The sequence below is a fragment of the Mauremys mutica genome, chromosome 11 (genome assembly GCF_020497125.1).
Source record: "Mauremys mutica isolate MM-2020 ecotype Southern chromosome 11, ASM2049712v1, whole genome shotgun sequence".
Lineage (NCBI taxonomy): Eukaryota > Metazoa > Chordata > Testudines > Geoemydidae > Mauremys > Mauremys mutica.
The window spans coordinates 67,057,609-67,084,546 of record NC_059082.1 but is presented as its reverse complement, the minus strand read 5'-3'; the positions used below and the strand labels follow the sequence as shown (position 1 = coordinate 67,084,546).

The following is a 26,938-nucleotide window of genomic DNA, read 5'->3' as shown; positions in this document are numbered from 1 at the left end:
ATATTAGTACAATACATGGAGCTCTCCTCGGGCAGCCACTCCTAGGGATATGGGCAGAAGGACCACCACCACCCAGGGCACAGAACATGGACATTTTATCAAATCTTTTCCCATTAGATCTGGTGAGTGTGGCCTTGTTTAAGCTCCCTTTTGCAGGAACACAAATGAGAAACTGGTTAGCCTAATATATGTATGTAAACTGTAAATGCAGTTCGCAATGAATTCAGAGATCAGATAATATCGTCTACAGACTAATATTCAGAATAAGATTTATTCTGTTCACTGATTAAACCAGACAATTTAGATTTACAGAGTGAGATTAAGATGTGGTTGCTTATTATACAATAGTATCTGTATATGCAAAGCTGAATATTTAAAAAAAAAGTCATTATGTATTCATTTGTTGTGCAAAATTAGTTTTAGCCATACTTATTGCAAATTCACATTTCTATAACATGGTATTATTACTGTCAGTGAACCTACTCCACTTAAACTTGCAGCATTATTTTGTTAGATAAAAACCTCTCTTAAAAGAGCTCATTATCCTAATATCCTTGGCCAGCATTAAGAATTTCTGGGGTTACACCACCATTTCTAAGTTAGTAACACTAGCAACTAGAATGGGTACGTTCTCACGTTAACCACACAGGGCACATCAAGTGTAGGTTCAGAAAGCAAAAGGCCCCAACCCATCAACTGAGATTAACCCTATCAATAGATCAGTGTTGTATATCTTGCTAGGTCCTGCAGTCATGTAGTGACTGCAGAAGACATGGGTTTGTTACGTCAGTGCAAATATCTCTTTTCTGCATTATTACATATCTGGGGTCTCTTCAATATTTGCAATCAAGGCATTTTTTCCTTCTTTAACCATTAGGAAATCTTAATGGCAAGTCGCTCTCACCAATACCATCTTACCACCTGAAAGGCAGATTGTTATATAACAGGATTCTGATAACAAGTTAATTTCCCCAGATGGCTTTATTTTAGACTTCCAATTGCACTAATTTTTGGTATTAAAAAAAAAAAAAAATCTTGCCATGGAACTAAAAAGTAGATGGAGACAAACATTTCTCTAATTTAGGCCACTGATGCACGCAGCACACTGCACTAGAAAGTTATAACACCATAACTCTCTTGCTAAAACAGTAGTTGTGCTACAGAAAATAACTCAGTGTTTATGGGGAAGAATATTGTCTCAATATTATGTAGCAGGTCATTAGTTTTGACCAGCAATGTTACAGAAGCAGCTTTCAAGAAGCTATTTACAGCAGCTGATGTAGGAAAGCGATTCACAGTATTGGACTGACCAGCAGCGCTGCTTTGTCACAGCACCACACAACTCAGTCTTGGGGAAAAGCCTGAGATTGCAGGGGACTGTTGCCAATTGCCCTGTGTAGTTCTCATCCACCATTATTCAAGTTAACTACTGTGACTGCTTGTTAGTATTCTGTTCAAAGTTTAAAAGACAAGGGTTTAAAAACAAACAAACAAAAAACACCCTAAACCATCCTGGCCTCATCATCTCAGGATCTTCTCAAAGTAACATCTTGACTACACCTTGTGGGGAATGTACCAGTGGTGCAGGAATATTTGAAGGCCGTGTTCCAAACTCCAAGCGCTTCCCTAACCTGTAAATACAAACAACAGCCCGATTGCAATGCAGTGTATTGCATTCACTGTACATGCATGTTCAGTTTTTGCAATCTTTGTTAGGTCACTGCTATGTAGTAAAATGCATCACTCAGCATCAAACAGCACAAGGAACTAACAGACAAACAGTTAAGTCTCAAATCCAAATGGCAGTTCTGACCCTAAGTTGGTAAGTCACTTAACTTCTGTGCCTCGGTTTCCCATCTGTAAAATGGGGCTAAAACGTACCTCTCTCCTTCCCACTAGTGTGAAGTGTATTATGCTTGCTGGCGCTAAAATACTGTTTTCAACATTACATCAATAGGAATATTGTTTACACATACAATGCAAACACATTTATAAAACCCAATAAGGAAAAATCTACAAGAGCTCATGAAGATTCTGCTCTTCCTTTCACAGTAGTGACTCCGCATCAGAAACTCTCCTTAAATCCTACTGCTTTTGGTAATAGCGCAATGAGAATAACCAGAATTCCAGCACTAGGGGGTTGGTTCTGAGTGAATACAATCAATCTGGAGTTACCCAGCTTCTCCAGAAGGAGCATTTTTATATTTTAGGTTAGCATTTTATGTGCAAGTTGAAATGGATGCTGCATGCTTCTGACTCATGAAGAAAAGAATGTGGACTAGATCATGGGTAGTGCTTAAACAGGCACTGAGCTGCAGCTGGAAACACCCTTGTTGATTATTTACAGAAAGCTGATTAAAGTGTGCAGGCAAAAATGTACAAAGTTCCAGACTTAGAATTTAATTTAATTAGACAAAACAGGTCTAAGCAGCTGCATTCCAGGAAAGAGCCTTGGTGATGCAAAAGCAGAACTTTTATTATTCTGTCCTCCCATAATAAGAGCATAAGTAGTGACAAGGGAAGCAGGTTTTCCATCCATCACTATGCTCCTGGGCCATCCTTTAACACAAGAATATGGGGCATGCAAATCTTTATCTGACCCCCTGGCTGTCAACATCCACTCACCCGGAGCCCAAAATAAAACACTGGATTGTACATCTATACTGAAAGCGTTCAACATACTCTCTATAAATTAAATATGTTTTCCAAACAGGGCACCAAACTAAGCTCTGGCACAGCACATTTCAACAGATAGTGTTAAACATTTAAAACTTGGGGTCAAGTTTTCAGAATTGCGATAGCCTCCCAGGAGCCTAAATGGCCAAGTCATTTCTGAATTTTTTTACTCTCTCTCTAAAATTTCCTGTTTGAATATTACTGTTTCCATTACACTTAAAGCCTTCAGCTAGCTAGTTTGAATGGTCAGCTATCACGTGATACACAATATATGGCAATGTGCTTTTAAAGGAAATATACATTAGCCTGTTGTAGGTCACTACTCCATGCCCTGTTTAGTATCTTCTTTTCAATTATGCTAAAGTGCAATGTAAAAAGGACCCTGAAGTAGTTCATCCCCTTTGAGAAATACTTATCTTCAGGTTAACATCAGTCTCCAGGTTAACATCAAATGTAATGGCCTGATTTTATAAGGGACTGGGAGGTCTACCAGAAAGTAAACGGAGAAAGAGCATTTTCCAGCTACTCAAGACAGGACTGGTCAGAACACAATGTCTCAACTGGCTCCCCGCCTTCTCCTCATGTGAGCAGTTTACTTCTGTCAGATCAGACCACTGCTTTACGCAAGGAGTCAGCAAAAAGTGTGAGGCATCTCAGGAAGATAGACCATTTATAGGAAGCTCAACCAGGAAGGAGCCGGATATCTGACTGGAAAGGAGCAGTTTGCAAATGTCAGAAGATGGCCCGTAAGAAACAGCGAACAGGAGGCATTTTGATTCTTTGATTCTTGGGGATTCTTAGCCCAATCCCCAGCCACTCTGTACCTTACCACCCATCCCCCAGCTTTCAGCCCCAGACTTCAGACTCACTTTAGAGCATCAGGATCTGTGTATAACCAAATCACAGGATCAGCGTTAAGAAACTGCAGCCAATCAGCACTTACCCATTATCGCTCAACGGCATGTGGGAACCGCTCAGTCGTTTTTCAAGGCCATCTCTGCTCTTGTTCAGATACATGGATGAGGACATGGTGGGTCTGTTTGGAGACTGGTCATACACAAAGTTTCGACAAGATGCAAGTTTGGATTCCAGAGCCTAAAGCAAACAGTGTGTCTGAGAGTTAAACAACATTCTCTTCCCCAGCACAGGGCCCATGGAAGGATTTTCTCATCATTTACAAGGACTCCAACAGAAGAAGCTTTTAGCTACTAGTCCCAAATCTGTACGTGAGCTCTGAATTTGAAGGAAGAGGTGCTGCTGATCCTGAAGCCAGAAAGACTTGTGTATCAGGCCCTTACGTGTCTCATTAAATGGCAAAATTATTTTGTGTTTTGGGGGATGGGGAGGGGAAGAGAGAGGTAAAGGAGTTAGATCTTCTGTTAAGGATGGAAAAGCAACTGAGCATTCTGTTTAGTTAAACAACAAGAGCCTCGACTTCCCTAGAGGTTAACACACCTTTTATAACTAGGCTGCTTTTATAAGCATCACTTCTTTATGAAACTAAATGTTCTTTCAAACCTTTTCCCCAAAGCCAACACACACCCACTCTGTGGCATGCCTGGGGTCTCCTGAACACATGACTTGAGCAGTAATCACCAACAAACTAGATTCTGCCTCAGGCACCATCAGGCACATCAAAGGAGGACTCAACCAGAATTCCTCCTGGGCTGCATTTCTGCTGCACCTCTCTTGGAGAGAGTGCAGGATATTCCCCTAGCATGGCACTCATACACACTGGCCTGCTCCATTTTTCCTTCCCCCTCCCGCTGCTATTTTAGACACTTTGAAGGGAGAAAAGGCTATTCTGGCTGGCACACTGAGTGGGGCAAAAGCCACAGGAGGGAACGATTGGCCTATCTACGCTGAGGCCTGAGCTATGAATAAAGTTCACAATTTTCTAATCTCTTTCATGCAGAATTAGAGTCTGTTTGGATCCAAGTTTTGGTCTGAGTTCATCTGTCTAGTTTAACTCATTCAGCGGTACAAAGGGTAGTGCTGGTTTTCAGTCTCATAATACAAACATAGCCACCCATCACCTTTCTGCATAGCTTTAGCTCAGGGGTCGGCAACCTTTCAGAAGTGATGTGCCGAGTCTTCATTTATTCACTCTGATTTAAGGTTTCGCGTGCCAGTCATACATTTTAAGGTTTTTAGAAGGTCTCTTTCTATAAGTCTATAATATAAAACTAAACTATTGTTGTATGTAAAGTAAATAAGGTTTTTTAAATGCTTAAGAAGCTTCATTTAAAATTAAATTAAAATGCAGAGCCCCCCGGACCAGGACCCGGGCAGTGAGAGTGCCACTGAAAAATCAGCTCGCGTGCCGCCTTCGGCACCCGTGCCATAGGTTGCCTACTCCTGCTTTAACTAATGACTGAATCCTTCTTACCCCCACTTTCCGCAGTAAGTCTCCCACAATGTTCAGCGCAGATATCCTGGCAGCTGGTGTGAGAGGGGTCCCGCTGTAACTATCCTCAAAACCTTTGAGAGAGAAGAAGGGTTAATAAAAGGGATATTTTACTCATTATATATGAGAAAACTTAACAGAACCTTAAGTATCCCCACCAGCACTAAAGAGAGATTGTAAATGGTGAGTAGCAATCTTCTCTCCTCTCTTTTTAGCTGAACTGCAATTCTCTTCATTCCCATTGGAAATATAAATCACTACATCCTTCCGACATGACAAGTTGCACTGAAGAGATGCTGGACTTTAATTTGCACTGGTTTTGAAAGAAGCTTTTAAGCCTTTAGATTTCAAGAGAAGGGTTCTAGTCTGTCTCTGTAACTTGCAATGGAACCAGAGAGAGAAAGACAGCAACTAAAAAGGTCATCCAGAGACGTTCACATGACCCAAAGCTTTATTGCCTGTATTGCAAGAATTCCTGGATCCTCTCTCTCTTATGTGAACATACTATAAAACATAGCAAGTGCTTCCAGCTGGAACACATTAGGCTAAAAGTACCAGTCAGGATATACACATACTTTAACCACTTACTAGAACTGTAACGCTAAATTATTAGTGTCAGACACGATCACAAGAAAACACTCACAGTGTATGTGCACACACACAATATAGTGAAGTCCCCTAAACAGAATTTCTATTCCTTTTTACTCAATTTAAAGAGTCTGGGCAGGTGTAATTGGGAGTTATTTAAATTTTTAGTGCTCATAAAAATGAGCAAGTAGTACCACTGGTGAGAGCCCATATTTTATAATTTGGTACAGACAAGTCTCCCGTTGTTCCAGAATGAAGCAGCTCTAAAGTAAAGTAGCAACCTCCATCTCTAACTGGCTAATACAAATGAGTGTGTCTGCTGAGCAGGGGCGGCTCCAGGCCCCAGCACACCAAGCGCGTGCTTGGGGCGGCACGCCGCGGGGGGCGCTCTGCCGGTCGCCGGGAGGGCGGCAGGCGGTTCCAGTGGATCTCCCGCAGGCGTGCCTGCGGAGGGTCTGCTGGTCCCACGGCTTCAGTGGAGCATCCGCAGGCGTGCCTGCAGGAGGTCCACCGGAGCTGCAGGACCAGCGACCGGCAGAGCATCCCCCGCGGCGTGCCGCGGTGCTTGGGGTGGCGAAATTGCTAGAGCCGCCCCTGCTGCTGAGACCTCCAATCTCCTTTCTACCAAACTCATGCAGATTCAGGGACGGTTAATGAGTGCAAATTATAACCTACTTGCTCCGGAAGGTGTGGGGTTTTTTTTAAGCTCATGTTTTAATACAACATGGGTGAGTTATAATGCACTGGCTATAAATCTACCCAAACATTCATACAGAACCCATGACAGATATTCAAAATAGATTACTGTCCTTCAATGTGTTAAACACTTCAATACCTGTCATGTTCAGTTCCACATTTCTCAGCTTCTTCTATAGTCAGTAGTTTGATAGAAATTCAACATATACCAGAAACAGCGAGTCTAGACTGAAAAATTACTCAACAAGTATTGGTATCGTGCAGTAACCTTATGTTAGCAAATGCCAGTCACTTACCTCTTCTAAACGTTCCTGGGGTGCTTATACTGACATTGGGTCCCCTACGAACTGCAGGAGTTGAAGGCACAGATAAGGTTGCTTGCACAGCTGTGTCCGTCCTTTCTGTCTCCAGTGTACTTCGTATCGGTGTTTTGGGTTTCTCCTGTTTCTGCTGCACTGCAAGCTCTTGCCTTAAGTCTAAAGGAGAAGGAAAAGGTACAAAGCATTTGGATACACGTCCCAGTCCGAAGCTATAGGTGCAAGAAGTGTTTGTGTGTTGTCAAAGAACGCCGTTAACATTGATCGCTCCAGAGCAGGGGTGGCTAACCTGCGCCTGAGAAGGAGCCAGAATTTACCAATGTACATTGCCAAAGAGCCACAGTAATACATCAGCAGCCCCCTCATCAGCTCCCCGCCTCTTGCCAGCAGCCCTGCTGATCAGTGCCTCCCCTTCCTTCCCCATGCCCCCTGTGGCGTGCAGGAGGCTCTGGGGAGAGGGGGAGGAGCGAGGGCGTGGCAGGCTCAGGGAAGGGGGCAGGAAGGAGCAGGGGCCTTGGGGGAAGGGCTGAAGTAGAGGCAGGGCCTGTGGCAGAGTCAGAGGTTGAGCAGTGAGCACCCCTCTGCCTGGGCACATTGGAAAGTTGGCGCCTGTAGCTCCAGCCCCGGAGTTGGTGCCTATACAAGGAGCCGCATATTAACTTCTGAAGAGCCACAGGAGGCTCTGGAGTTGCAGGTTGGCCACCCCTGGCGCCGGAGTGTTTCACCGCCACAGTTGAAAAAAGAAATCACATTCAGCTTCCAAAGAACATGCACATCCCAGCCGACGCCCCAAGAATCTTGGCACTAGCCACTTATAACTGGCTCAAAATCCCAGATTCCAGAATGGGAGATCAACAACTAAGCTTTGTTGGGACAGTGTCACACCCACAAGCTTATGGTCCCTCCCCTCCCTGCCTCCTCCTCCCCAAAACAAGCACAGGTCCCTCCCTCCCATTATTGTTACCTAGTTGTAGGTTTTTCTATGGTGCTTATTTTCCTACTAACAGAGCACTGCACAATTGTGAATGAACTTCTCCTCCCTACATCCATGTAAAACGGGGAATTTAGTATCCCTGTTTTACAGATGGGTTACAGAGAGGTGAGGTGACATGTCCAAGGCCATGAGAGGTCTGTGACAGAGCTGAAAAGAGAACCCAGTTCTCCCAATTCCTTGTCCAGTTCTTTAGCTACAAAGTCACCCTTCCTCTCTTCTGGTGCGACTGCTACAGACAACAATCAGGAAACTAACTGCTGAAATCGTGGAGGGGAATCAGCACTCCTTCACGGTGTCTGTGTTACACACCGGCTCTCCATATTACTCTTGCATCTGAAGAAGTGGGTATTCACCCACGAAAGCTCATGCTGCAAAACGTCTGTTAGTCTATAAGGTGCCACAGGATTCTTTGCTGCATATTACTCTGTCCCTTTATTCTCCTTACTGGCTCCGCTCTCATCACAGAAATTGACAATATCTCTGTTGCATTTGTTAAAATTCATGTCCTGTCAGTTCACAATGAAGTGGGCAGTCAGATCATATCCCCCTAAGCCAGTCAGCTTTTCTTATTGTTTTAAAACACAGAAGCAACAGCAGAGAAGAGAGCATTCTGGGATATATCTCGGCCTGCATGGTCTGCTATAGAATGACAGCAGTACTTCAGAGGAGCCGGGTGGACAAGGCTACAAGTTCCTTGGGCGTTTCTACAAGTCAGAAGAATATTTAGAAAATGCACCTGATCTAGTTAAAAGCCCAACTGACGAAACACTGAATTCTACAATGTGTTTTCAAAGCATGCCTCCGATTTGTAGAAATATGCCAAAAAGCTACAATACCACCCATCCTGCTCTCCCTAGGCATCAGGGTAGGACAGAGAGGAGAGCAGCATGCAACTACTATCCAAGACAAGAGCCCAGACAGGATCTCTATTCCATCAAGGAGAGTGAAGCTTCCATCAACAGCATTTCTAAGGTCTCTCTCTTCTTACTATCTCCACACCATAGTCGAGGGGAGGATTTAATGAAAACTTTGGAAGGCAGGTGGACAGGGCTGTATATAAATCAGTTAGTTAACCTCTGGCTTCATCTTTCAATCGCTGCACTGATTCCAGGAGATTCTCTTTCTCATCTAGCTCACTCTCCAGAAAGGCATTTCTTTCAATGGCCTGGTTCAAACGCTGTTCGAAGTCCTCCAGAGACATTATAGTGGCTCTGTGTGTAGAAAAATAATGTCACAGAAGTCATTAGGTTCCTAGCACATCGAAAGCATCAACTCGGACGCAAAGAAACTGCGGTATTTCTGGTGTGAGACGCTCCAATGTTTTAATTTCAACCTTGTAAGAAATTGACCAGCCTCACATTCCACTCACCCACTTGTAGGAAGGCAGCAGCTCAACACCCTTAGCAAGAGTAGAGAGTACCACAGTGCTAACTGGCACAGCATAGAAATGGACATGCTCAGTTCTGCTAGCTTCACAAAAGAGAGCAAGAGCTGGGTAGGGAAGGGTTAAGAGCATCCGCATTACCTTTTTGCTCTTTCCAAGTCATCGTTTGCTTGCTCGAGTTCTCGAATGTACTTCTGTAGTTGATCTTTAATAGCTGTCGTCTGTGCCAGGTCATCTTCTAGCACAGAGATCTGCTGGTAGCCTTCTGAATGTTGCATTTCAATTTTCTCCTGACCAAAGATAAACCAACCACCACATCAGGGATTTAGCACCGCACAACCCCTTCCTTCCTTTCTGCTCCGCTGTGCTTACTCAGCCTTTCCTAGTCAGAAAGAAGGCGGTCCTGCTAGGCCATCTTAGAGCTACCACCTTTCACATGGGTTAAAACCAATAAGGACAGACGCTAGCCTCTTTCCATCAAGCCAGACCTCCGCAAGCCGATCCCAGGAGCAATCTTCTTGGCTGCTGGGTGGGAGGGCAGGATCTCTCTTCCTCACTCCCTACAGGTAGGGAGCTAGGAGATCTAGCCTCACTCACCTCCATCACAAACTGCTCCCTACTCTCATGAGTGCTTACGCTAGTTCTCTCTCTTTCTCCTCCCCCATTCCTGCCCTTCATGGGGAGGAAGCAGTTCTATCCTCTGCAGGGAGTTGGGATTTTCAGTGGTTCTCTCTGTGGGAGAGGCACAAGACAACACCACCTCATATGCTCATAGATGAGCTCCCAGCTCTGTCTGAGGCACACGGAGGTACCAGACAAACAGTGCTTCCTTCTACCCAGGACCAGGCAGAGCATGATCAGTGTGCTTCAGCAGCGCCACGCAGACAGCACATCACAAGAGAGCCTAGACTCCAGGAGGGAGGAAAGAAGAGTGCCTATGTTACTAATACGACATTTTTTAAAGAGGATGTCAATATCCCTTTAGGGCAGAGACACAATGTAGCCTATATTGCAAAAATTTTTGCACCAAAACCTTGGCACTGGATCACCTTAATATGCCAATTCCTTTGCTTGGGTCCCAAGATTACCATCTATTAACATACCTAAAGCATTTATAAACTGTAGGATCTAAGCGTAACAAACTAAAGTCACTGAAAACAAATCCACCTACTGGAATTAAAAAGTTGAGACAAAGCAAAGCCTGTAGCCTATTTTTTACTTATTTAAAGAGCGCTATTTCAGTGTGTGTATTAAGTGGTACAAGAGACAATGAAGTTGGGGAAATACCTTTTTTTAATTGAAGAAATTCTGTATTGATTAGGGAGCAAAAGTGGTTGGAATTTCTTGGACAGTTACTAGTCTAACTTAAAAGACACCAAACACAGAGCCCAATTACCTATAGCTAGTCACATAAGATTCACTAAACAAGCCCTCTGAAGCATTGTTTCCAATTAGCGTGAACTGTATTTCGGAGGGAAGAGGAGAAAGCACAGAGGGCAGCCTGGGAAGCTCAAAGCCATGAACCGCATGGGCCTGGCAAACTTTGTATTGTTGACCTAGAAGTAGACGCGAGTCCTTGTTAACAATGCTGCTCAACAGCCTCATGAGTTTAAAGCTTCTCTCTTGAACTGATTCAAACAAAAGACAGAACTGCTAAGTTTGGGCCTTTGTTTTTAGCGAATTGTAATAAACAGTCAGCTGATTTGCTCATCAATGGAGACACTGTTCCTTCACTTGCAGGCTGCTAGTGTCGTTTTCAGTCTGCATGAATAAGCCAATTGTTAAAGAGTTTGTGTCGCACAGAATAGGTTTTAATCAAGTTCTTTGCAGCGGAGAACAATAATTTTCCCCCCCAAATGCAGTTTTTTTATTATTTCTATCCCAGACTGCCCTGGTAATGTTGCTTCTCATCTTCGCCCCCTGGCCAAGAAAGAATTTATTCTTTCCTCATGGGAATTGATTGCAAGTTTTATTTTTGCGGAGATATTTTTCCTCCTCTTCCCCAAACATGTCAGCTTGAATGGGTTTATGTGGCTTGTGTGACCAATTAGGCCAACATTCCATACAAGAGGTTACACGATGAGTACTGTAAGGGTGTTTATATGGGATTTTGTTTTGTTTTAAACCACATGTTGTAATAATAGCAATGTCTGGATTTGTTTTAGGTTGAAATAAACAAAGCTCCCACAAAGTTAAGAAAAACAGTATCTTAAAAGTGGACTAGAATTCCTTAGTATCCCCTTTTGATGTTTCTTACCTAGTTACTGTACTTGTGTAAGCAACACATACAGCAAAACCCAGGGGTTTCAAAAGTTATACTTGACTCCTGTTAGCTCAGTACTGGATCCAACTGAGTAAAGTATATCTAATTAAATTAATCTCTCTCTCCACAGATATTGAACTGGGCCTTGGAAAATGCTAAGCAGTTTTACTAGATTTTTAGACAGCTGATGTTTAAAATGATTATTTGCAGATTAGCTACAAAACACCAACAAGATTATTTTTGAAAAGGAATTAAATTTTGGTGACAAACTTTTGTCAAGTTAATATTAATTTAATGCAGTTCTTTAAAAGTTGTCAATTGTGTGTGTGGGGAGGGGGGAGGATTTGATTGTTTCTTTTTGTAAAGGATTATCTTCAGCATCTTGTACTTGTTGGAAATTGAAGCAGATTAACTTCTTTTTATTCTGTAGCATTATAGCCCAATGGCATCACCATCTCATGTTCCATCATTACTATCTCCCAAGATATTCTTGCCCAAAAAAAGTTTATGATACTCCCTACTAAATAAAATACTTTGCATTTTTTCCTTAGAGATCTTAGAAAGCATTTTTTGCAAGTTCATTATCCCATATCACAGATGGGGAAACCACATTCAGAGAGGTTATACACAACTGGCAGAAGTAATTTAGAGACATTTTCAGAGCCAGGAATAGAAAACAAGTCTCCCAACTCCCACTGGTTCATGCTTCCTCCTAATTAGACATTAGGTACCAATTGACATTTAGACACAAGTCACAACTGCTACTGTTTTTTTTAAATGGACTTATTCCATTATTCAAGTGCAGCAGCTAAGCACAACTGACTTTCCTTCTCGTGGATCTTGACAATATCATAGAATCATAGGTTAGAAAGGACCGCAATGGTCATTAAAGCCTGGTCTATGCTGGGTGTGTGTGGAGGAAATCAATCTAAGTTACACAACTTCAGCTACGTGAATAACGTTAAGTTGATGTACTTAGATCGACTTACCGTTGTGTCTTCACCGCGATGAGTCGACTGTTGCCGCTCCCCTGTCAACTCTGACTGCACCTCTCACGGAGCTGGAGTACAGGAGTCGACGGGAGAGCGCTCGGGGATCAATTTATCGCATCTAGACTAGACTCGATAAATCAATCCCCACTGGACTGATCGCTGCCCGCTGATCTGGCGGGTAGTGAAGTCTCACCTTAGTCTCACCCCCTGCCAAGATGCAGGATTTGTTGTGTCTAAACCATCGAAGACAGATAACTATCCAGCCTCCTTTTGAACACCTCCACTGAAGGAGCTTCCACAACCTCCCTCGGCAGTCAATTCCATTGTCCTACTGTTCTTACACAGTTAGGAAGTATTTCCCAAGATTTAATCTAAATCTGCTGTGCTGTAGTTTGAACCCACTGCCCCCTGTCCTGCCCTCTGTGGCAAGAGCAAATTTTATTGCTTTGGTCTATTATATGAGCCTGTACAAGACAGACAGATAGAAATGGAAGGATGACACAGAAATAAAGTATCATACATATATACAGTACTGAATTCTACTACAAACGTAAGGGTTCTCCCATCTGGAATCCATCCTGAAATACATCCAATGTCTTAACAAACAGATGGCTAGTAATATTAACTACAGTATTCAGACCTAAGAATGGGGCAATATATTGATATTTTCTTATTATCAAAGCAAACTATTGCTGCAATTTGTTGATAAACATCTTTCTGAACACCACATTTCTAATAATGCAGCTCCATATTTCCCTGATCATCTGCCCACACACTGCCCTTTATCTGCTGTTCCTTTACCTTAATTGACTCCAGTTCCATTCGAAGGCGATTGTTTTCCGATAGAAGGTCTCGATTTCTGAATTCTGTTTGTTGCAGCTGTGTCTCCAATTCTGCTTCATATTCTCGGCTCCCTTCTTGGAACTCACGCAGTTCCTCCTGTGTATTTTCTGCACTGGAAGCACAATTCCAGCCACAGAATTAGTTGGGTTCATTTTAATAAAACAAGGAAATTCCGTTCACCTTAGTATACATGTATGACAAAATCCTCTAATACAACTGAAGGATCTATGCCTGCCTGTCACCTATACATGTTCAGAAAGGAAAATAAGTGATTGTATGAAAATACCTTTCTATAGTTACATCATATTTGCTCACCTTCACTCTCACAGCAATCTGTCCTGGAACAGAGGATTACAAACAACCCAGTCCATCTTTATGTTAACAGAGTCTGAGACAATAATAGGATGCACCTACCTTTGTGCACCATATCCTCAGTCATGCTCACTTGTCTGCAAATTTAAGCTATTTATATTAAATATTCACCTGGGTGAAAACTCATTTGCAGAAGTTTTATACAAGAGATTAAAGGCAAACGAGCCGGTCTTCAGAGTTCATTCAAATATTGCTACAATGATTAAGAATAGATATGAATATTGACTATCAACACGCCACCTCAAAGCCTGATCCCAGAATGGATCCGCTGACAGCAGGATCGAGCCATCTGATTTGCAAACCTTAAAAATTAGCAATTTGACATCTTGAGTCATAAAAATTCCATTTACCCTGACAGTTTGAACTGGAAAGAGGTGCAGAGAAGACTCTCTGCCACTGCCAGGAGTTCACTCCTGCTCTGGATGGTGCTGAACCATCCCTACTTAGCCAATATATTCCTGACTCAAACATATTTCTCAAAGGTTATTTTAATCTCGCTTTTGGAATGCTGCATTCGGCAGACATCAAGGTCTATTGCCCCTGCAGGCTTCCTCTACACAAAGTCAGACTACATAGCCACAGTTGTCCCTTCTGGCCTTAGAATCTATTAGGGATGTCAATTAAATCGCAGTTAACTCATGCGATTAACTCAAAAAAATGTATCACCATTAATCACACTGTTAAAACAATAGAATATCAATTGAAATTTATTAAATATTTTGGATGTTTTTCTACATTTTCATATATGTTGTATTCTGTGTTGTAATTGAAATCAAAGTGTATTTTTATTACAAATATTTGCACTTTAAAAATGACAAAAATAATATTTTTCAATCCACCTCATACAAATACTGTAGCGCAATCTCTTTGTCGTAAAAGTGCAACTTACAAATGTAGATTTTTTTTTTGTTACATAACTGCACTCAAAAAAACAAAACAATGTAAAACTTCAGAGCCTACAAGTCCACTCAGCGATTGGAACAAGAAGTAGGACTAAGACAAACAAGTTGTTTACACATGCAGGAGATAATGCTTCCCTCTTCTTATTTACAATGTCACCAGAAAGTGAGAACAGGCATTTGCATGGCACTTTTGTAGCCCGCATTGCAAGGTATTTACATGCCAGATGTGCTAAACATTCGGCCACCATTCCAGAGGAAATGCTTCCATGCTGATGATGTTCATTAAAAAAAATAATGCATTAATTAAATTTGTGACTGAGTTCCTTGGGGGAGAATTGTATATCCCCCTGCTCTGTTTTACCTTCATTCTGCCATATATTTCATATTACAGAAGTCTTGTATGATGACCAGCACATGTTCGTTTTAAGAACACTTTCACTGCAGATTTGACAAAATGCAAAGACGGTACCAATGTGAGATTTCTAAAGATAGCTATAGCACTCAACCCAAGGTTTCAGAATCTGAAATGCCTTCCAAAATCTGAGACGGACGAGGTGTGGAGCATGATTTCAGAAGTCTTAAAAGAGCAACACTCTGATGCGGAAACTACAGAACCCGAACCACCAAAAGTGAAAATCAACCTTCTGCTGGTGGCATCTGACTGAGATGCTGAAAATGAACACGTGTCGGTCTGCTCTGCTTTGGATCGTTATTGAACAGAATCGTAGAAGATCAGGGTTGGAAGGGACCTCAGGAGGTCATCTAGTCCAACCCCCTGCTCAAAGCAGGACCAATCCCCAACTAAATCATCCCAGCCAGGGCTTTGTTAAGCCTGACCTTAAAAACCCCTAAGGAAGGAGATTCCACCACCTCCCTAGGTAACCCATTCCAGCGCTTCACCACCCTTCTAGTGAAAAAGTTTTTCCTAATATCCAACCTAAACCTCCCCCACTGCAACTTGGGACCATTACTCCTTGTTCTGTCAGCTGCTACCACTGAGAACAATCTAGATTGGGAGTGGGCAAACTTTTTGGCCCAAGGGCCACACTGGGGTGCAAACCTGTATGGGGGGCACAGACTTCCCTAAACGGCCCTCCAAACAGCCTGGCCCCCGCCCCCTATCCAGCTCCTCCCACTTTCCGCCCCCTGACTGCCCTCCCTCAGAACTCTCCACCCATCCAACACCCCCCTTCTCCTTGTCCCCTGACCACCCCCTCCCGGGACTCCCGCCCCTAACCACCCCCTGGGATCCTACCCCCTATCAACCCTCCCTGCTCCCTGTCCCCTGACTGCCCAACCCCTATCCACACCCCCGCCACCTTACAGGCCCTCCAGGACTCCACCCCCTATCCAATCCCCCCTGTTCCCCGTCCCCTGCTCCCCCACAAACTTCTGCCCCATCCAACTGCCCCGACTGCCTCCCAGAACCACCTGCCCCATATCCAACCCCCCGGCCCCATTACTATGCCGCTCAGAGCAGCATATCTGGAGCCGCGCCTCCTGGTCGGAGCCACACATACTGCCGCGCTGCCCTGCATGAGCATGCAGCCCCGCTGCCCAGAGCGCTGTCCGCACGGTGGTGTGGGGGGACAGTGGGAGAGGGGCTGGGGGCTAGCCAGGAGCTCAGGGGCCGGGCAGGATGGGCCCGCGGGCTGTAGTTTGCCCACCTCTGGTCTAGATCCATCCTCTTTGGAACCCCCTTTCAGGTAGTTGAAAGCAGCTATCAAATCCCCCCTCATTCTTCTCTTCTGCATGAACCTGTCATCAGCATGGACACATGTCCCCTGGAATGGTGGTTGAAGCATGAAGAGACATATGAATCTTTAGTGCATCTGGCACGTAAATATCTTGCGACGCCGGCTACAACAGTGCCATGAGAACATCTGTTCTCACTTTCAGGTGACATTGTAAACAAGAAGCGGGCAGCATTATCTCCTGCAAATGTAAACAAACTTGTATGTCTGAGCGATTGGCTGAACAAGAAGTAGGACTTGTAGGCTCTAAAATTTTTTGAATGCAGGTTTTTTGTACATAATTCTACATTTGTAAGTTCAACTTACATGATAAAGAGATTGCACTGTAGTACTTGTATGAGATGAATTGAAAAACACTATTTTTTTTACAATGCAAATACTTATAATCAAAATATAAAGTGAGCACTGTACACTTTGTATTCTGTGTTGTAACTGAAATCAATATATTTGAAAATATAGAAAACATTGACAAATATTTAAATAAATGGTATTCTATTATTGTTTAAAATAGTGGCACAATTAATTTTTTTAATCGCTTGACAGCCCTAGAATCTATTAATTTTCCTGGAAGACTGTAGCCTCAGGCTCTTCTACACAGATTTCATCATCCCACTAGAAGTTCCTAGAATGAATTACAGGATCTAGAGCATACTAGGACGACAAATTATGAACATAAATTCATTGCCTTTACCATTGTTTATATTTCATAGCCAGTTCTTTCCAGTAGCTGGTTTCTTCTTCCACTGACTTGAAGTGATTTCCTTCCAAGTCTTCCATGGTGAAATCCCTAGAAGTCTAGAATTCTTGTTTCATGGTTTCCTGAAAATTAAGAAGTTGCAAATTTAGAAGTTAGCATTTTCCTGTTACTGCATTATCCCCTTGCTTCTTCCTGTGGAATTATCCCCAAGGCATAGTAGAAGCAGCCTCATCTTTGGATACATTTAAAACCAGATTGGACAAAGCACTGTCAAATACGCAACATGCCAGAGGGAGGACGAGATCATTTAATAGGGATTTTCCTCTCTCAAGTGTCTCTGAATCTATTGCAGATTGGTACCCCACAAGATTACCTTCACCGAGTGTCTTCCCCTCCCTACCTGACTACATGGTACTGGTCAACAGAACATTAACAGACATTCCTAGCATAGGCAGTAGGTACAGAAAGCGGCTGAGGAGGGAGACACCCCAGAACACATGCTGCCTAGTGAGAGAATGAGGGACACTCTGAGAAATGCAGAAAGGCCATGTGAGCAAGAAACCAAATGCTCTGTTCTAAGAGAAAATGCAACTAAGTTGGACTTTAGTAACCCCAGAGACATGGCTGTTGCCCCTGAAAATACACAGGAACGTCACTAAAACATAGAAAGGATCTAGGGATAACGATTTCCTTTGGTAAAGGTTTCAAAAGTGCCTATGTGATTTAGGAGCATACAGATCTAAGTCACTTAGATACTTTTTAAATTTTACCTTTTATCTAAACTCTAAGACACTATAAAGTACAGAATACAGATGCCCTCAGGGTTACGTAAACCCGACTTACGCAAATTCACACTTATGGAAAAAGTTCCATAAGCTAGAAATAGAGGGGATTTTTGTTTGTTTTTTTGGTGTAGTGGTCGGGTATACATTCAGCTTATGCAAAATTCGAGTTACGCAAGGCATTCCGGAACGGAATGCTTGCGCAAATTGGGGAGCGTCTGTAGAAACAGAATGCAACAGAACAGCTATAACTCTGAAGCCTGTGATGCGCCATAATAAATGCATTAAAGTAGAAATGGTTTTGAGAGAGTTAGTCACAGGGCTTGTCTACACTCACAGAGCAGCTGCGCTTCTCTAGTGCTTAGTGAAGCTTCTCCCATACGCGTAGAGGGAGGTGGTAGATATGTCAATGGGAGAAGACCTCCAATTGACATAGCCCTGTCTGCTCTAGAGATTAGGTTGGATTTTCCACACATCCCTGAGCGATACAGTTATACCAACATAAATTGGCAGCATAGACCAAGCCTCAGAGTGGAGAAAGGTCACAATTAAGGCCTCTAGACCAGGGGTCTCAAACATGCGGCCCGCGGGCCGCATGCGGCCCGCGGAGCTCTTCCCTGCGGCCCGCGGAGCTCCCCAGGGGAGCTCCGCAGGGGCCCCCAAGAGAAAAGCGGAGGCTCCCGCCTCCGCCCCTCTCCTGGAGCCTCGGCGCATAGAGCGCCGAGTCTCCGTCCGAGCGCCTGAGCCCCGCCCCGATCCGAGCCGCGTGGGGAGGGGGCGGGGCTGGGAGCTCTGGGCTGAGCGCTGCGCTCGGCGTGGAGCTCCCAGCCCCGCCCCCTCACCACGCGGCTCTGAGCGGGACCGCCGGAGACGCGCTCGGGTAAGGGGGGAGGAAAGCGGGACCCGCCGGGGCCGGGGGTGGGAGGTGGGGGAGGGAAGCGGGACCCGCCGGGGCCGGGCTGGGGGGGGGGGGAAGGGAAGCGCTCAGGGCTGGGGCAGAGGATTAGGGTGCGGGGGGATGAGGGGTTCATGATGTGGGGGCGCTCAGGGCTGGGGCCGAGGATTCGGGGGTGGGGGGCTGAGGGCTCTGGCTGGGTCTGAGGATTAGGGTGCAGGGTCCTAGTGCCTGCCCTCCGCCAGTACTGGCAAGGCAGGCTTCCCTTACCCTGAGCCTCTCCAACCCCAAACCCTCAGCCCCAGCCAGAGCCCTCATCCCCCCACACCCTAATCCTCTGCCCCAGCCCTGAGCGCCCCCACATCATGAACCCCTCATCCCCCCGCACCCTAATCCTCTGCCCCAGCCCTGAGCGCCCCCACATCATGAACCCCTCATCCACAGCCCTCACCCCACACTCCAAACCTCTTCCCTAGCCCTGAGCCCCCTCGCATCATGAACCCCTCATCCACAGCCCTCACCCCACAGCCCAACCCTCTTCCCTAGCCCTGAGCCCCCTCCTGCATCATGTACCCCTCATCCACAGCCCTCACCCCACAGCCCAACCCTCTTCCCTAGCCCTGAGCCCCCTCCTGCATCATGTACCCCTCGCCCTCAGCCCCACAGCCCTCACCCCTGCACTCCCTCCTATCCCCAAACTCCGTCCCAAAGCCTGCACCCCCACCCCCTGCCGCAGCCTGGAGCCTGCATCGAGCACAGAGCCTGCATCCAGACCCCCTCCCCCACCCCCACCCAAACTCCCTCCCAGAGCCTTAGGCAGTAAATCTAAGTGCGTGTTTTGTCCTTTGAGTGAGGTGCATTACTGAGTGTATATATTTATTAAAACTGCGCGCGCTTAGGGGAGGAGGTGGAGAAGAGACAGGGCAGGGGCGGGGCCTCATGGAAGGGGTGGATTGGGGGTGGGGCTAGGGGCAGCAAGGGGGCGTGTCAGTGATGCGGCCCTCGGGCCAATGCACTAGTCCTCATGCGGCCCTCGGGGTCATTTGAGTTTGAGACCCCTGCTCTAGACAGTCTGCTCTGTGCAATGTTGGGCAAGGCAAGGATTACACAGAGGCTGACATTATAAACCTAAAAGCAGTCTTCACAGATTGAAGACCATAAATAAAGGTGGAGCCTGGCTCTTCATTTACAAAGTCAGGCAGCAGAAATACTGGAGCTGCAGAGTCAGCAAGCCAACTCCAAATTTTAAAGTCTCAGCTTTAGATCTGTTTATTGATAAGCCAGTAAGTCTCCAGATGGCAAGCTTAAAAGGAGAAAAAGTAAATACATTCAAAGCCATCAATGATCATTTGAAGATTTTTGCAGTCACACTGTAGAGCCTGATCCTGCATTTCACATGCACCCTAAACTTCCGATTTCAACTGGAGTTTTTGGTGAGCAAGAAATCCTGGACTGGACCTTGAAAACAGGATTATATGATTGTGGATATAAGATTTCTTTAAATTATTAAACAGGTGAAATACAATAACTCAGTGGCCCCATTTCACCTTCCCCTTCTCCGGTCAGCTAAAAGTAGTATCAAAGACTATCTAAGCTTTCACACTCCCTGACATCCGAGGCATACACAGATACCAGGTCTTCATGGCTTGTCCCACCATTTGTTAAAATCTTTGTGCAACAGTTTCAAAAGCATCTAAGCCCCAGATTTGTAAAGGTATTTTAGGCATTGCTTTGTTTGGCATTGCCAGGCCTAAGTCCATTTTCAAAAGTGACTTGGACAATTAGAAGCCTGAGCCTCAATGAAAATCAATGCGATTTAGGACCCTAAGCGCCTAGGTCACTTTTGAAAATGGGACTTGGCTGCCTAAATTACTTAGGCTTTACAAGGCTGAGTGGACCACCACATGAGCACCTTTAAAAATCACAGCCTAAGTCCACATTTGACACTCAAAAGGAATTAGACACTTCTGAACACCTTTCCTTTAAATACCTGGGGGGGACGGGAGGGGGCTGGAGGAAGTGGGGAAAACATGAAAGTGTTTATAAACCAGAACTCATAAGGAGTTTGGTTTGTTTAAAGGGACCAGAGAAAAAACCAAAATGTTATTAAGACAAGAGGTTTACACCCTTCTGCAAACAAACAAGACTACCATACTTGACCTAGTGATATTTACTGAAGAAGTCTCAGGGCTTCCAATCGTGGATATATTTATGGAAATGTATGGAAAAAGCTAAGAATGGGATTGGTGGGAAGCACTGACTCGCTCCAAATTATATTCATGTCTTGTAATGTGAAGCTAGACCATGCACAATTAAGATTCTCGCTTTATTTTTAGCAAGTTGAAAGTGCCTTTGATTTTAATAAGCATTTCACATGCTCAACGCTCTGCACAAACATTAATTAATCCTCACACCACACTTGGGAGGTGGATAAGTATTAGCCCCATTTACAGATGGGGAAGCAGAAAGGGAGAAGGAAAGCCACTTGGGCCACAGATCAGATGTGTCACTCAGATTAGAAATCAGGAGAGGCCAACCCCCAGTACTGTGCTCAACCCACCAGAAAAAGACAACAGACCACATCATCCCTTCGGTGGGTGTTTTCCGCACACTCAGAACAGGTACTTTCCAAATTCCACTGAAGGCTGCGGAAATGGTTACACCCTTATCTTTCTCCCACCCCTCAGGGAAGTGACAGGGTTTGGCACACAGAAACCACATATCTTGGCGATGTGCTGGAGGCGGAAGCCATCCTCAGAGTGGTCTGGGTCAGGTTCCCAAGGTGTAAAAAGATGTGGGAAAGGCAAAGGTGGTTTTATGGGAAGGAAGGATCATCTTGCAGTAAGTGCACCTGACCAGGACTCAGAAAATTTGTTGGTTTATTATCACTATTATTCCCAGCTCTGCCACAGTTTTCTTGTGTGACCTTGGGCAAATCAGTTAATCCCTCAATGTCTCCATCCCCATCAGCAATAAGACATGCCTACCTTACATGGTATTGAAAGGATAAACCCATTAACATTTGTGTAATGATCAACTACTACAGCAATGAGGCATAGTAAGTAGCTAGACAGATAAAAGCACCTTCACACCTCCCTAATTCTGGCCCCAGCCGCTGCTGCAATTTACAGTAACTCTATGCCAACAGGAAAACAAGGACATCCTGTGGGGGGAGTCTATGCCCACTTCGCCCACTGGAATGGCGTAAGGGGCTCCAGTGTAAGAGAGAATCAGTGCTCCTGACTCCACGCTGCCTCCCAGCACTCTTTCCACAGGGTCACAAGCAGCCACTGCCCCAAGATTTACCATAAGTGCGGGAAGGAAACAAATGAATGCTAATACCATTGAACATACTGACTGATTGTGTCGTCCCCCCGCAATTTCAGCCCTGACCTTCAAATGGAATCAGATCCACACATACACACAACTTGGAAAGCCTTCCACAAGGTGTTTGTTTGTTCATTGTGTGCATATGGGAGAGAAATGATGCTGTACAGGTTATGTTCCTCTTTTTCTGTGCCTCCCATAACCCTTGAGTCCACATAGATGAGGGACGTGATCTGGCCCAAGGAGGCTTAAAAATATTTCAATAGAGACTTCTCTCCTGTTGATCAATTTTTTTCCGCTAAAAATTTTGGCTATCATGAAGATGACCCGGAAGAGCACCTTCAGATTTACATTGTAGTGTGCACTTTCCTAACAGATTATAGATAAAACCTCCAAAAGTTTGGTGTTTGAAAAATAAATGGGTTGAATCCTCCACCACCAAGACCCAGTCTTGATGCAAAAAGGGTGTGTTTTGAAAATGTATTATTTTAATACAATTGCAAAATCCTCTTCAGGCTCGCTTACAGGCCTTGTCTAGCCTAGGGCTTAGAAGTGTGATGGTATATCAAGCTAGGTGAGTGGATCTAATTAATACCCTCTTAAAATTCTAGTCAAGACAAAGGAATGGTATCATATTTTAGGGTCCTGCTAAACTCAACCTATCTTGACCAGTTTAGCATATGCTAAAGATGACATGCCTCATCTAGATTAAATTACAAACACATTAGGTAGCACATATCAGCTCTCACAAGCTGACATCACACCTTTAAATGCTAGTCTAGAGAAGGCCATGGTTGGGTTTGGTAAATGTGAAATCTGATTCCACTTGCAGAGCTGCATGTAACAACAAATCTCATATATTAAGTTCTATGAAAGACAGTGGGCTGTATAAAAGTACCTTAGATACACAGGAAAGCTCAGACATGTGGAACAAGCCCAGTGGTACAGGATTCAGCGTGGACACTGTGAAGAGAATGTGATATAGGCATGAAACCTGAAATATTCTCAACATCCTTTTCTAGAGAGTTTGTCTTTGTGGAAATTAAACCACTATGCATATGACAAGGAAACACCATTTATGCACTGAGCTGCAGAAAGTCATCAACTACAATTCAATGTGACCTTTGGAAAGGAAAGGATACCAGCTAATGTTAATACATGCAAATCATTCCTCCCCCAGTCCCAAATACTCATAGAGGATTAAAAAAGACAAGTTTCAGAGCCAAAAGAAGCTTTTTAGACTTGGAACATTCAGGGAAGGAATAGGCAAAAGAGGCGAGAGATTCAATACCTAACCTCTCTCTGGATTGGGTTGGCCAGGAAAGAAGATAGGTACACGTGAGCAATTACATAAGGTTGCATAGGACCTCTGAACTTTCTTTTTTCCAAAGACCCTGATCTTTGGGTCGTGGGTACTGTCAGAATGGTCATTCCACACTTGCTCCAGGAACCTGGTATATGCTTAGACTGCCGTTCCAGACAGCCTGGGGAGTGTACTTTGGGAAAAGATCCTATCTTGGGGTCTGCCCAGCAGTCGCATAAAACAGAGTTCAACATTAACGTGTACTGATCCTCATGAATTCCAGGACAGCAATTCCCCTGGCCGATTCATGAGCTGCATCAATGGGCCCAATGGAACCTGTATTCAGACAGCGAACAAAATTAGACACAATTGAGAGTGGGGGGTCTTCAGGAGTAGGGCCCTCTGGACTCCTCTTCCTCACAGCCACAAAGACATGGAGCCAAAAGCCCTGCAATTTGCAAGCATAGCTCTTACTGGCTGCTCAATGGGAGTTCAATATACTGACATCAGGGCTGGATTTGCTCTAAAGCCTGTTTGCCCCTACATGGTGACATGTATTTTGGGGCCAGGGGAAAGGGGGAATTTCTTTTTAGATTTCTAAGGGCTTGTCTACATAGGGAAATGTACTGGCAGATCTATTTTGGTCTAATTATAGTATTACGGTTATACCCATATAATTCCCTGTGTGGATACATATTTCAGAGTAAGCATCTACACAGGGAATTATCTGGGTATAACTGCAGCAGTACAATTATACCAGCATAGTTCTGCCAGTAAATTTTCCCATGTAGACAAGCAGTAAGGTACACTCCCCAGGCATCCTCTGGGACCATACGTGACTGGAACACGCTTTGTTCCATTATATCTATCCCTAAGTAATGCCTACGGTAAACTAATTTCAAAATAATGTGGAGACTGCAAGTACATGTTCAAAACTTCCCTACATTTGTTACTACATCATGCCACAGGATGTGACATGAATTGTTTTTCTACAGTTCCATGCCTCAGGTGCATGCCTCGTGCTAGCAGTGAGCCAAGAACTGCATTAATACATCCCCACCATGTCTTACTACTAGCCATTTCACACAAGGCCCTATCCAAGCATAGGCTGCACGTTAGGTGCTAGAGATATTTAGGACAAGATTTACAAGGCAGCCTAAACTGCAAAGGGAAAAGTTTGCTTAAAAGAAAACTATCAAATTTTGGTCCAAAACTTAGGTTGCCAAAAAACAAGGTTTAATGAGACTTCAGACCAATCAAAATGTTTCCACGAATCTTCTGTTTTCTTTTTCAATGCCAACAAAAACAGTTTCTTTGCCACACATGAACAAGCAACTGCCTCCCAAGTGCCCCCTCATGGTCTGAGGTGGCTATGCAGGTGCACTGTCTCAGCTGCCCTCTTAATCTAACTACTGTACCAAACAAACCCTTCCCTGGTTCTGCCACACCCCTTCCCTGGGGATATCCCAGGCCTTTCCTTAATCAGGGGTTCCCTGCTGGGAGTGAAGAAGTTGCAGCAGTCTCTGTCCCTCAGCATCTCTTCTCTTTCATTGATAGCTTCCTGATGCTCTCTATCAGTTCTTCCATACCCAGATGGTTCTACTAATTAAACCCCACACCCCATACCAAGTGTGGTGGGCAGGGCTAATTGTATGGGGTTGTCCAATGGGGGCAGGCCACCATTACACAACTAAAGCACACAGAATTATACATTACACAATGTTGTAGTTTTGTTGAGAAGAGGGTTTTACCAGCATTTTGCTCACAATTTTTATTGCCATCAAAAACATAAGGTTATAACTTTATATAATGCACACAGTTTGGCTACACCTCATTTGTTTTCACACATGTAGAAACCAGAAGGAAAGATTTGGCCATACTTCCTGCTTGTAAGCAGCACAGCTGGTCACAGACATTACAAAATCTCTGTATCATGCAGAAACTAAAGTTTTCTGGGGGGATGGGATGAACTTCTGCAGTGAGAAAAGTTATGTTTACGTGTTTCGCTCCAGGAAGTGACACAGTACGGCAAGACACTAGTTCATATCACCATGGCATAGACCAGGTGTAGGCAACATATGGCGCACGAGCTGATTTTCAGGGGCACTACTGCTCAGGTCCTGGCCACCGGTCCGGGGAGCTCTGCATTCTAATTTAATTTTTAAATGAAGCTTCTTAAACATTTTAAAAATCTTATTTACTTTACATACAACAATAGTTTAGTTATACATTATAGACGTATAGAAAGAGACCTTCTAAAAACGTTAAAATGTATTACTGGCACACAAAACCTTAAATTAGAGTGAATATATGAAGACTCAGCACATCACTTCTGAAAAGTTGCCAACCCCTGGCACAGACCATCTTCAAAGTAATTTTAGTATGGGGATTGAAATACTGTAATCAGAGTCAGAGCTAATCAAACTCAGGAGAACTCTATACTGGATTCTAATAGAAGATTGTAGAAACCAGTTCAAAACTGCTCTGGGACTTAAATATATGTTAAGGATCTATTTAAATTGGTTAACAATGTCAGCAATGAAGTTTACATTCAGAGCAGTTCCATGTCCCTCTAAAAAACCCCAGAGGGGAGAACAGAAGGACCAAGAGCAAAGCACTCTCACGGGCCAAACTTTTATAGAATCCATAAATTCTGTTTGGACAAGTAATTTGTTCCATAATCAGGGCAAGGGGAGAACTAAGTTAATATGGGGAATCTTCCTCTAACCATCAGAAAAGAGGTTATTTTGTCTCACAGAAAAAAGGTTTTCACACTCACAAAGTTACCCAAGTTACCAAAACTTCCAGTAGCTTCCCATACTGGGCTTCACATCACATCAGGGACTATTTCCCTTTGTTTAAATGCCACAAAAAGGGAGAAAGAGGTCATCCCAAAGAGAAGGTCACAATTAATAATATATTAGGAGGCCAGTCTAAGAAGGTTATCATTGCATGGGAGTAGCTCTGCAAAAAGGGCTAATTTTTTTTAAAAGGCTTTTCAAAAGTTCAGGTACTTATCCAAATCCAATACTTTTGAGTCTCAAACTGTCTTAAGGAAACTCAGCAGAACAGGCAAATTCTCTCCTGAAATACCTACTTGTTCCTTCATGCTTCCTGGCCTCAGCCCGAGAGGCTGTTCTCACAGCAGTAGGGGCTTCTGATTCTATTGCCAGACCAAACCCAGAAAGGAAAATAAACTACTCCGGACATTTCCAAATCTCGACAAAACATAAAAGTCCAGTTCCAGAAACAGTCCAAGGTTCAGGTTGGTAATTAGGGGTGGGAGCGATGGAGAAAGTACAGGGTATTTATTTTGTCCCAGTGGGCTTACCCGAGTCCATGCCCCCTGCAGCCTCAGAGAAGGAGAAAGGAAGATAGCGATGCAAGCAGGATGTGGACACAGTGGGCAGTTGTTTCCCCCGCCTCACAATAGGATGCAACCCTCACACTGCCACGTGGAAACCCCCCTGCCCTGCCCTGTCCCGTCCCCACACAGCAGCGGCAGCCACACGGGGAGATGGGAGAGGAGGATCCTAGGAATTCGTCCTCCCCAAACTTCCAAGAGACCCAGCAAAGCCCTGAACGCTCACCACTTCCGCAGGAAAAGCAGCCAGCTCCGGCCACTGCCAACTTCCATGCAGGATACAGGCACCTTCTGCCACCCTCCGATAGTCACCGGCCGGGACTAGTACGAATCTAAACTCTTACCCTGCCCAGGTCTCTGTGCCCCCATCCGAACCATTACA

The 26,938-nt window shown here is 44.4% G+C and overlaps 1 protein-coding gene across 3 annotated transcripts; it reads right to left on the bottom strand.

The window, feature by feature from the left end:
- Nucleotides 1-379: 379 nt before the first annotated feature.
- NDE1 (nudE neurodevelopment protein 1) lies at nucleotides 380-26,938 on the bottom strand. 3 transcript variants are annotated; one of them, XM_044981129.1, is made up of 10 exons: nucleotides 26,783-26,938; nucleotides 22,788-22,852; nucleotides 16,880-17,007; nucleotides 13,119-13,272; nucleotides 9,204-9,352; nucleotides 8,753-8,889; nucleotides 6,664-6,843; nucleotides 5,066-5,157; nucleotides 3,620-3,771; nucleotides 380-1,631 (listed from the first exon to the last, which is right to left on the bottom strand). In XM_044981129.1, the coding sequence occupies exons 3-10, from the start codon at nucleotides 16,963-16,965 to the stop codon at nucleotides 1,538-1,540; spliced, it is 1,044 nt and encodes a 347-aa protein (XP_044837064.1). In that variant the 5' UTR covers nucleotides 16,966-17,007; nucleotides 22,788-22,852; nucleotides 26,783-26,938; the 3' UTR covers nucleotides 380-1,537. The 3 variants fall into 3 exon arrangements, with proteins under 3 accessions (XP_044837064.1, XP_044837063.1, XP_044837065.1); XM_044981128.1 differs by lacking the exon at nucleotides 26,783-26,938 and adding an exon at nucleotides 26,524-26,611; XM_044981130.1 differs by lacking the exon at nucleotides 26,783-26,938 and adding an exon at nucleotides 26,290-26,431.

Excerpts from the sequence above, each read along its gene's own strand:
- NDE1 (XM_044981129.1), bottom strand. The coding sequence starts at position 16,965 with ATGGAAGACTTGGAAGGAAATCACTTCAAGTCAGTGGAAGAAGAAACC. Across the intron at positions 13,273-16,879 it reads GCTATGAAATATAAACAATG|TGCAGAAAATACACAGGAGG; the intron begins GTAAAGGCAATG and ends TTGTGCTTCCAG. Across the intron at positions 5,158-6,663 it reads CCCAGGAACGTTTAGAAGAG|GTTTTGAGGATAGTTACAGC; the intron begins GTAAGTGACTGG and ends TCTCTCTCAAAG.